The 12,287-nt window shown below is 34.9% G+C and overlaps 1 protein-coding gene across 1 annotated transcript; it reads right to left on the reverse strand.

The window, feature by feature from the left end:
• Window positions 1-3,130: 3,130 nt before the first annotated feature.
• LOC116189503 lies at window positions 3,131-4,948 on the reverse strand. Its single transcript, XM_031519190.1, has 2 exons — window positions 4,186-4,948; window positions 3,131-4,051 (listed from the first exon to the last, which is right to left on the reverse strand). Exons 1-2 carry the CDS (start codon window positions 4,543-4,545, stop codon window positions 3,404-3,406), a joined length of 1,008 nt encoding a protein of 335 aa, XP_031375050.1. The 5' UTR covers window positions 4,546-4,948; the 3' UTR covers window positions 3,131-3,403.
• Window positions 4,949-12,287: the final 7,339 nt, after the last annotated feature.

Genomic DNA, 12,287 nt, shown 5'->3' on the forward strand with positions numbered 1-12,287 from the left:
CTTTGGGTGGTGTTGGGGGGGTTGGGGAGAGAGAGAGAGTTGGAAATGGAAGGCTGTGACAGTGACCTTAAACAACCCCCCAGCACAATCTTTTCACTGCCCACAAAACCAAAAAGAAAACCCTAAAGAAAAGCAAGAAATTGGCAACCAGAGAGATAGAGATATATATATATATATATATATATATATATATAGAGAGAGAGAGAGAGAGAGAGAGAGAGAGAGAGAGACAACAGGGGAGAGGGAGAGGCAGATAACACAATGAAAGAGACATGTCACAGAGAGGCGGCTGCTGTGTCAAAAAGAACAGAAGGCTATCAGCATCAACAGACAAAAACTCAAGACTGTTTCAAGAGAAACAGAAGGTTACTCATCAGCATCAGACAATGGGAAATTTTAGCATGGCTGTGTGTCAGTTGATGCATGATCATTATTCGTGGGATTCACGTGGGGTTTCGGTCATAATCCTGGTGTCACTTGGCACTGGATCACAAAAGCTCAAACTCAGCACCAATTTTTTTTTTTTTTAAATCAAGATCATTTTTCTTGATGCGGTACCTGAGAGCCATTCATTGTTGGGTCGGGCCTTTCTCAATTGGCAGTGATGGCAAGCTACTCTCTAATACAATGGTGGAAGATACCGGGAATATTACTAGTGCGTTTAGTTTTAAAGTTAAATAAAGTTTAATTTTGATTTTAATTGGGTTGTAATGATTGTGTTATTAAATTATAAGAAAAAGTGAGAAAAAATAACGAATAGTTAAAAAAAAAGTAATGATTATGTTGTTGAATTATAAAAAAAGTAATAGATAATTGAGAGAATTTAGTATTAAAAATTGAATTAAATGATTAAAAAATTGAAGAAAAAAAGAAAAGTAATAATTTGTGTTATTCATTTTTATTGTGTAGTGAGTAGAGTTAAAATTAAAGTTAAAATTTTAAAAATATGATTACGAAATCAAATGAAGCGGTACATCTGAGCGATATGATAGAATTCACTTCATCGGACGAATGCTTTCAAAAGCCATAAGAATTCTTTTACAGACAATTTTCAATAGAGAAAATAGTCCCATATATCACAGTTTTTACCTTATTTTCACTTTCTAGTACGTTTTTAAGAGTTATCACGATTTAACACGAATCATTATTTTATTCTCGGATTTAGCACACCGTTAAACTCTGTCTAAAAATCGTTAAACTTCTTCTTCTTCCTCCTCCTCCTTCACGACTTTGCCCTCTTTTCCTGCCATCCTCTCTTGAGCTTCCAGAGCTGTTGTCGATGTCACCTCGCAACTATTGAGCTCATCCTTGAGCTTGCTAAACCGTTTTGTTGTTGTTCGTGCTTCCCGAGCTCCCTGAGCGTGCTTCTCGTTACTGTTGAGCCTCTTTTCGAGCTGCTGCTGAATGCTATTGCCCTCCCTTGTTCCCATTGCTCTGCCGATGCTAGCCAATCACTTGTGCTTTTTCATCAAGTTTGGATACATTTTATGCTGCTGGAAAACCAATTTAATATAGGAACGTAAAATTTTGATATCTAACTTGTTGAAAATGAAGTCCAAGAGTCGAGAACCATTCAAAAACAGTGACCCGTTGTTTGAGATTTTTCCGTACAAAGATACTTGAAATCTACAAGAGAAGACTCAATTTTCTACCTGAAATCTACAAGACAAGACTCGATTTTCTAACCATACACCAATGGTTGTCGACCTAACTGATACCTAGCCGATCAGTTGTTCAATTTCATTAGGAAATCCACGTACGACATTGCCACTTCTGGATCTATGTCTTTGATAGCATCAAGCAAAGCGTACGACTTTGCTACTTCTGGATCTATGTCTTTGAGCGCATCAAGTAGAGCGTCCATCTCCCTCCTTACTTCTGCAGCCCGCTTGTGAATGACCCTTAACCAGGCCATTATCTCTTTTGCTCGCTCTTGGGTTATCTCCTCTGCCTTGACTTTCCACGACCATTCCACGGCCTCCTCCAAGAACTTCTCAGCCTTTAGCAGTAGAGCATTCAAATCTTCATCTTCCGAATCGAGGGCAGGACGGTCTTGCTTTGGACTCTCGCCTGCGTTCAAGATTCTCGACAGGTCACTCCTCTTTTCCTTGAGGAGGAGGAGGAGGAGGAAAAGGAAGAAGAAGAATGAGTTTTAACAGCGTTTAACGGTTTTTAGACGGAGTTTAAGGGTCTGCTAGATCCGGAAATAAAATGGTGATTTGTGCTAGATCGTGACAACTTTTAAAAACGTATTAGGAAGTGAAAGTAAGATAAAAACCGTGCTATATGGGCTTATTTCCCATTTTCAATAATAATTTTAGCTAGAACACAACTTGCCCTCAAAGATAGATTAGTCTCTTCTTTTCCTTTTATTTCGCTTTGGTACTTTAGCCATCATTATTTCCCTACTAAAATAATTAGTCCTTTTTTTGACTGTTGACAGCTAAAGAGCACTCACTCACTCCCTCACTTTCTCTGTAGAAGAAACACAGCAAGCAAGCAGGAGGCTGTGATGGAGATGGAGTTCATGAAAGGTAATTTAACCTCAAAAAAAAAAAAAATTAGAAAATAAAGATTAAGAAATTGAAGAAGTTGACATATTTGATTTTCTCCCCTAAAAGGCTAAAAAGAAGCTTCCATTCCATTGCCTTTGTCTCCCCCCAAAATATTTGCCTTGCTTGAGAACATGAATCACTCTTCTTTGGCCCCTCTTGCCTGCCTTTCATAATTACTTCTTTGCCCCCCACACTGTTTATGATCTCGATTTGAACTCTTACCCGAGGTTCCATTATATGTTTCCCGTAACCATTTTAATTTTAAAGTTCTCAAAAAAGCGTATACGCAAACAGTCTTTTCGTTACCGCAATTCATTTTCTCGTATCTGGTTGCACTAAGTGAACATATTCTACATGTCGAGCGATGCAGTTCAAATATCAGACCCACCCAACAGAACCCCTATGTTGCAACAGACAACTGTCTTCGAGGGTTGGCAGCAACTGCCTTGTTGGCTGGTGGCTCACTGCACAATCTCTTTTAGATCATTTTGGGGAACGTCTGTGTAGGGCATCTAAGACGTGAAAATTTACGCGAAGTGGAAGTAGACCGATCCCGGGACAGAAACACGTCGGACTGCAAGAAAAGAAGGCATTCAAAATTCCAAGTTGTAGTGAACATCCATCCAACCATATCACCATCTTCCCGACCCTCAACAACTGACCCTCCCTCTCTGTCTTCTACCTTATGCTTGGTTTTGATCCCATGAATATTTCTTCTATCAATAATAACTCGTCACTCTCTTATAATCGGAAAAAAAGAAAAAAATCTCTATTAATTAATATAGTAATAATCTGTAAGTATATATAGTAATGATTTTTTAAAATAAAAATTTATTTATTTATTTTAATTATCTGTAGCTGCAGAAGTCCAAGAGCTTCTTCCTGCCTTCAACAATCTCATCAAAGAAGTCATCAATCTGGAGAGTGATGCTCTCAGCTCCATTCCTGAGAGTCCCAAAGCAGGCCTTGAGGGACTCCACCCTCTCCCTGATCTTCCCTTCCTTCTCCCCTCCTCCTCCTCCTCCACCCTTTGGCCACCCCATGATCGCCTCCTCCTCCAGGTCCGCCCTCAGCTCCTCCATCGCCGCCCTCGACCTCTTGAGCTCGTACAGCAGCACCCCGGGCCTCCCCCTGATCTGCCCCACCTCCGCCGCGATCTTCTGCCTCAGCCTCGCCGCCGAAGCCATGAAGCTCGACCCGAACAGCAGGCACCCTTCGTAGTAGTCCCTCTCCCTCGCCGCCGCCTGGTTGAGCTCGGCGGTCGGCCAGAAGTAGACCAGCCCGTACAGGAGGATCATCAGGAGGAGCGAGCTCACGTTCCGCATCGCATACAGGACTCCCCTGAACCCGTTGAACCCGTTCAGCTTCGACTCGATCGAGACCGTCTCGTCGAACCGGAGGGAATTAAGCGTCTGCATCTTCACTTCCATGAGTGCCCTGTTCTCTTCCTCCAGCCCGATCGCCTCTCTCCGGCACCCTGTTATTGCCCCCATCACCTGCCACGCCACACAGTTAATTTCAACATCAGAACAGAGGCCATTCCAAATACCGTTTGATCGATCACGTCGAGAACTTTTCAAGGAGTTTTTTTTAAATTTTTTTATTTCCCGGAGCGGGGGCCGGTCTGGACCTGTCTGGACAGCTGAGGGCTGAGGTGGAGATGGCCGTCGAGGAGGGAAGTCAGGTTCAAGCCGGCGGAGTAGTAACTCTCCATCGCGGAGACGCCGGACTTGAGGACATGGCAAGCCTCCCACAGCTTGGAGCTCTCGTCCATGTACTCGTTGAGCCACTTGTCGCCGACCGGCAGGTGGAGCTTCTGGACGAGAAGGGTGAGGTGGGAGTGGAAGGATCTGAGGAGGGACAGTGCCCTCTGCAGGAACTGAACGGACATGAAGTTGTTGGACAGGAAGCAGAGCTCGAGATCATCGATCCCTTTGCTGAGGAACGAGTAGAAGCCGTTAACCGAGTACGCCGCCGGGGAAGCTTCCATTACCAAGTGAGGAGCAGAGAGGGGGAGGAGAGGAACTCAAATGGGTGGGAGAGAAGAAGGGAAGGGAGGAGGAAGGGATATTTAAACTGCAAGGAGGAGGAAACACCATAAGAGAAGAAGAAGAAGAAGAAGAAGAAGAAGGAGAAGGTTAAGGTGCAGGCAGGTTTCTTTCTTTGTGAGATTGTGAAAGGGATGGGTTGGGGGCAATGATGGGTGTTTCCTATAAAGGGGAAGAGATGATTAGTTATGTGCCATTCCAATCCTTCATTGTTTATGGGCTGCAATGGAGGAAGAGAGGCAAAAGAAAAGAGGAAAAGGAAGGAAGTGAGTGACTGAAGCCCAGAAAATAAGGCTATAAAGCCATTATTTAAATTTCCATCGATTTAAAAAAAAAAAAGAAATGTTTTCATCAATTTCTTCCTTTCCTTTCGGGTGGTCTCCTCTTAACCTCTTTTGATGAGGAGAAGAGCAATTGGAAATGATTTTTTTTTTTATGGTTTTGGTGGTGGCATTGCGTTGTGATGTTGCATTGAGGTCATTGGTACGCTGAAAGTTATGACGGAATTCTTCCCCAAATCAGTAATGATAAACTGCACTGCCAGTGAATTGGTTTAACTTGTTTCATTAACAGATAAAGTTGCTTTGAGACCCAAACCGGAATTAGTCTCAATTGATTAATATGTTAACAATAAATCTTGATGTCATTAGAATGAATCTTTGCCCAAAATGATCTTCCTCTTAAAACTATTTCCCACAATAACCTTACACAATGTTTCATTTTTTTAAAGTCCCGAAAACTTTACTGTCATATTTTTGGTCCCTGCCGAAAATTTATAAATTGGAACATTAAAAATTTAAAAACATAGAAAAATAAAGAAAAAAACCCGGGGTGGCGGCGGTCGAATTGGGGTGGGACTCTAGGGTTATAAACAAAACAAAAAAAAATCCAACTAAATCGTCAAGCTGAATTGAATCTAACTAAAAAAAGTTGAAAAAAAAATTCTAATACCCACTAAAATCGATTTATTCACTGTTTAACACATAACAATTGCATCCAATTGAGCCAAATCCATTTATTTTAATCTAAATTTTAATATATATTTTTAAAAAAGTTCGGTTAATGTAATAAAAAAGTGGTGATGTTTGGTTTGAGGTTTCCTCCTAAAGCGGTTATGATTTGAATTTATAAATTTGTATCAAATTGAAACTTTTTTTTTTTTGGCATGATTCTGAACCGAACAGCAATATTCCCAACTCTAAGCCCACACAACCCTTCTCTCTTTGTAATTTAATCATATTTTCGTTTTTTACAATTTTCCATTTTATACGATTAAAAAGGACTTAGAAAAATAGAGAAAAAGTTTCAGGAACCTTATAAATAGATGAAAGATAATATAAGACTATTGTGAAAATTATTTTGTGGGGAAGATTATTATAGGAAATATTTAAAAAAAATACTATTTTTGGGGAAAACTCGATTAAAATGGTATTCTGTCAGAACTCTTTATTCAGGTTTTATTTGGAGAGAGTGCCTTTAGTTTAGCTTCATACTTCCTCCTCGAGCAACAGAATGCTTTTGAAATTTGTGGGTTTTGTTCCCCCTAGAGACATATTGTTCCGTCCCATTCTCAATCTTTTCCAAAGAGGACTAGAGGAAAGCTGAATGGTGAGATTCTTCTCTTGTGTAGATCTGTTTTCAACTTCTACTACGCAAGAAAAAATCAGTCTTTTCAGCAAATCTTTCTAAGGTTCATTCATGTTCTCTTCTTATGCAAGTACTAGAGGATAAATAACCACTACCGATGCTTTCACCGATCTTCCCTCATTCATTCATTCGATCAGCCTAGATAATTGATTGGACTCGGATTACAATTACATGATTATGGTTATTACTAGATGTGTGGACTCCATTAGATACATTTACATCGTGCAAAGTTCACTATGTATGGATAATTTTTTTTTAAAAAATCGTGTATATACAATTTCCCAAAGATCCTTAGTAAGAGAACAACTAAGTTTATTTATTGTAGACATTCTCTTTGTGATCCGTGGCTAGCCTTATAGGCTTGCTCCTTTTCTCTTTCTTTTTCTTTTTCTTTTTATTTTTTTCTAAAGAAAAAATATTTTGGAATTAATAAGTCATTTTCTAGCTGGGGAGTGGGGGACCAATAAAAATAATTAAATTGGGTGGGTTTCTTTATTATCATTTATTATCATTTTAACTTTTTTTAGATAGATGTAGGCGGTGTTTGTAATTTAATTAATTAAGTGCTTAAAAGTTAGTTATAAAAGAAAATGAATGTACAAAAGAGAAAAATATGAGAGATAAAAATCTAAACTACTTAATCATTAAGAAAAAAACACCTAATTCATTAAGTAAAATAATTTAACTTAGTGAAATAAGTCATTCTCACTTATTAGTGCTCTTTATCTTTTACAAAAATTTTCTCATCCTTATTTATTTATCCATTTTCCTACACATTTCTTAGTTTAACTAATTAAATACTTAATTTTTAAGTACTTAATTTATTAAATACCATCTTAATCAGTTACCGGTGGGTTTTTGGAGAATGGGACACACGAGAGGATGTTGGTCTTTCAAGATTTTCTTGAAAAGCTTTGGAAGTCCCGACGACTAACGAAAGACTGCCTCTTTTTTCTATGAAATAAAATAATTAGGCGCTGGACTTTATCTTAGATCAATGATGTCATGGACAAAATATTATCTACATATATAATTTTTGATTCCCACCTAAAGAATACGGATAGAATCTATAATCTAGATAAATATACATATATATACTATACTATTATAAAACCAGAAGAGGAGTTTTGTGCAACTCTTTCTTTCCAAAAAGACCCATACTAAAATAGATGTAATTAATTATAGCCACACAATTAAGGATATAATTGTCATATCATTTCAATAACTACCCATCTTTATCCTATTTTTTCTCCTACTATCTGTTCTGTCTCTAATAACTTCCATGCATTCATTTTTTTTAATTATTCGATTATGAACTATAAAGTAAAGAAGAAGATAATTCACACAATTTCAACTAATCATACATTCTGTTCATGCAATTCCAAATTATATTAGCGCGGGTACGGAATCTAGTATGTATATATATATATATATAATATATATATTTGAATCCAAAGCAATAAATGGGGTTACAAAGTGAAATGTACTAAATAATATAGGATTAAGAGTAGAAAGCTAAGTATGCGTTTGGTAACGAAGTCAAATTTGATTTAATTTGATTTAGTTTAATTTAAGAAGATAAAAATAAAAGTAATTGAGAAAAGTGTGTGAGAGAATTTGAAGAAAAAGAAAAAAAAGTAATGATTGTATTGTTAAATTGAGAAAAAATGTTGAATAGTTGAATAAATTTAATATTTAAAAATTAATTGTAAGAAGTCAAGTTTGATTTAATTTAATCCAGTTTAATTTAAGAGATAAAAAAAAGTAATTGAGAAAATCATGTGAGAGAATTTAAAGAAAAAGATAAAAAAGTAATGATTGTATTGTTGAACTGAGAAAAAAATGTTGAATAATTAAAAGAATTTAATACTAAAAAATTAATTATAATAATAAATAAGAAAAAAATGAAAAATAATTTGAAAAAAAAGTAAAAAAATAATTATTATGTCGTTGAATTAAATGAAAAAAAGTAAAGTAAAGTTAAGTTTGATTTTGTAAATAAAAAAACCATATATCTAAACAATATTTACAGTTAAAATATACTATTCGTAGGGAAAAGAAAACGAGTTTCACTTTTGATATACTTCTATATAATGTAATAGAGAATTAGTACAATAGTTATGCATTAAATGCATCAATACATAATAATTTTATTTATGTAAAATAATTAAATTTCTATATAAATTATTTTCCAGATAATGATCCATTTTCTTTAAATAAATAATTAATTGTATCGATACAAATAAGTTCATAAATTCTAATTTTATGATATATAAAAGAGAAAATAGCACTGTACAATATTTATTTATTTTTTATTTTTTTCATACTGCAGTACAAATTCAAATAATTTCCTCGTGCAACACACATTTTTTTCACCGCACAACACGTCGTTCATATTTTGTTAAGAAATGGACGGAATGCTGAAGTGACAGCATATTTGGAGGGAGTTTTGCAACAAATAACAACTTAGGGGCATAGACAAATAAAACATAAGTTCAATTTTTTTTAAAAAAAGAGAAAATCCCATTTAGGATCGACGGAGGCGATTGGGGCGGCCCTGCCAACCACCCACCCCTCGATCGGGGTTGCTGGTTTGCTCAGACCACGCCGACGACCCCTGATTGGGGGTGGGTGGTTAACCAAGTCACCCCTAACCCCCCCCCGCTTTGAGGGATCCAAAATTTTTTTTTTTCATTTTTAACATATATTTTATTTGTTTATACCCTTATGCTGCTGTTTGTAGCAAAACTTTCCCAAACATGCTGCAATGCCAGCATTTCTTCTTGACGGAATATGGACGACATACTATGCGGTGAAAAAAAATATTTCCTACAATACGAGAAAATGATTTGAATTTGTGTTGCAGCGTGAAAAAAAGTCAAAAAATTGTGCTATATAGTGTTATTTTTGCTATATAAAATGATATATATATATATATATATAAATTCTGAAATTTTCTATACACCGAATAGATGTAAAGTTTTGTGATGGAAATTTATGCTCTAAGATATTCTAAAAGATGTTGCATTTAGGGTTTTTGCTCTTTTTGATATTGCAGCAAGTTAAGTATATATATTTTTCTTTCTATAATGTAACAATAGTGAAAAAACTTGTATGTATTACATTTATTTTATATTCTCTTTATCATTATAGCAAATTGAATTCACTAATAAATATCCAATAGGAAAATAACATATAAGAGCTTATATGTACATTGACTATAATTGTTACTGTAATATTCGGTAGTTTTCTCTAAATTTAGAAATCGCGATCTATAAATATATAGTATTATGACATTGAGCAGAGATGTTCATTCTAAAATGGTTTATTTTATATATCTTTTTATTTATAACAATAATTTAATCAGTGATCAAAATAAAGCAATTTATGTGATAACTGGTTTAGTTATGCAAAATAAACAGTTCAATTTTTAATTGAAAATACTATGTATTCATGGGAAAAATAACTTGGTAAAAGAACTAAAAGTAATTTTACCATCATTGTATATTTCACATTTTCATTTTACGACCTTAATTACGCAAATGATTTCTTATTTTATGTAAAACTATTAGAATATGAATTTATCAGAAGCAAATGCCTTAACTATAATAATTATCTTTCAAAAATATTTTATTGTTAATTTGAATAGAATAAATATGTCCAAAACCAATTCCTCGCATGGGTAGCAGGCGAGTTGTGAAATTATTCTCTTCCACCCTAATCGGTATGGACATAGTGGTAATTTTACCCAATTGTAGCTTAAGTGTATTTAACTTATTATTTATTAATTAATATAACTTATTTTTACAATTTTTGATGGGGTAAGTATCTATTATTAAATTTTAAAAATAAACAAGAGTGTACCTTAATAAAAAAAAACTGTTCGATGATACTTTAATAGTTGTAAAAATGAAATATTATGAAGGACTAAAATAAAACACCAATATTTAGAGGGGTTTAAGGAACTTGAGTTAATTTCAATTTTTTTAATGAATGGCATTATTGTTTCTTTGACATAAATAAAAATATATGATATTTAATAATTCATTTTTTGGATTGAATATTGAAATGAAATCTATTTTTATATAAATTCTTTTGTAGAGCGTATTTTGCATATAAAATTTGTTGAAAAAATGATAAGAGTGTTTCGCATGGGCAAAGAACTAGTGTCAAATAAAATAGAAAGCAGATAAACTTTATGGGCTTGGGCAAAGAACTAATGTCAAGTAAAATTGAAAGCAGATAATAAAATTTTATGGGTTTTATCGGATAATATGACATTTTTTTATTTGAAATTGCATTCCATGGTGCGACTAAATTACAAACATTTAATATTATCTAATTGTGTCACCCCTCTCAGCTCTTCAGTTTGGAAATACTTTGATATTACTTCAACCACTAATTTATCAAGAGATTCTTTTAAGATTGTTCTGAACATTTATTCGTGAAATGGTAATTTTCAAAATAAAGTACTTAATATTTATTCATAAATTGCAAAGTTTGCTTTCTATATAATAAATTAGACTGATCATGATTTTTTTAATGATATTAAATTATCGTAGTAGTTGAAAGACAATCAACCCTGAGGTTTTCGTGAAATCTGGATATTTAATGCAGTCTTTAAAAAATATTCAAGAAAAAAAAAAGAGTCTAACAAGCTGCCATACAAAAAATAATAAAACAAAGCGCCTCCCGTCCATTTAGACGCTCTTTAAAACGGTAATTATATAAGAACCCGTAACAAGATGTCATGCAAATGTTCCACTGGGGCATCTTGTGCCGCAAAACACACAATTAAATCTCCACCAAGATTGATATATTACAATAACGCCAGTCTAAACTTTTTGGATATGCTATTCATACTTATGCCCAAAAAAACCAAACCATCCTTACGGATTATGTTTATGCCATTTCTCATCCATCATGTTAATATGACGATAAAAGTTGAATTTTTTTTTTGGTAAATGACAATGCTGTGAATACTTTCAGTCATTTTAACCACATAAATAAAATGTCCATAAGATTTCATCGTTAAGAACAAGAATAAGAGCAGAAGTGGTGCTGTTGGTGAGCACTCATGCCCGATGCTGCAGTTTCTCTTGTAAAACATCTATGAGTGCAAGATGACGAGCTACGACGATGCTTTAATTGACATTTTGCATTATTATTTGCTTTTGAAGGAAGAGATTGTGCAATAATTAATTTAAGGTAGATGAATGTACACAAAATCATAATAAACTGGAGAACCATTGTGCTGCGTGGATCTTTACATTCGAGGGAGTATTGGACGAAGAGGGTAATGTGCTTTTGCCAACGGGAAGGTCCATTTCCTCTTGAAACATAACGTTCAAGGATTCTTTGGTATCAGTCGACGTGTTGAACCAAGAGTCGAAGGTTTCATCTTTGTTCACTATGTCCGCCTCTTCGATCTCCGCATTAGACGGATCTATCTAAAGAACGAGTTTGATCTAGACTAATCTCAACAATCCAAGCTGGGTTGTGCCTATGCGAATTTTGATAAATGAACTTTTATCGGGGAATTGGAGGAGATGATGGAAACCCTTGGTGGTTATACAAGATGGGGTAAGGTGCATTGGGCAGTTTCGGTGGGGGAATGCATTATACGTATACACTATGAGATCCGAACAGATTTGCATTATTCTTTTAGATTTTTCACTTTTTTGACACATAGGGTGATGAGAGACACTCTTGGTCCTCAGGGCACATCCTAAACACAAGTAGCTTCTTAATGAGCTTTTGATCAATAATAAAGTAGATACATTATAGGGATTTAATATCTAATTTTGGGTAGGATCCACTAGACAATTGAGTTGCTTTGTGAACTCCCAAGTTGCTTTTTGAGGGCGTTTAGTACGAGCAATCTATCTAGATTATCAGTAATGTGCTATTTAAATTTCCTGGACACACATATTGCCATGTTTGGCAACGACTAATGACTCATAACTGGTAATCTGGATGAGGGGGCAACATGTTGATTACCACTCAACTCAATGGTAATCCTAAATTCCGATTTTAC

The sequence above is a fragment of the Punica granatum genome, chromosome 8, assembly GCF_007655135.1.
Source record: "Punica granatum isolate Tunisia-2019 chromosome 8, ASM765513v2, whole genome shotgun sequence".
NCBI classification, from domain to species: domain Eukaryota; kingdom Viridiplantae; phylum Streptophyta; class Magnoliopsida; order Myrtales; family Lythraceae; genus Punica; species Punica granatum.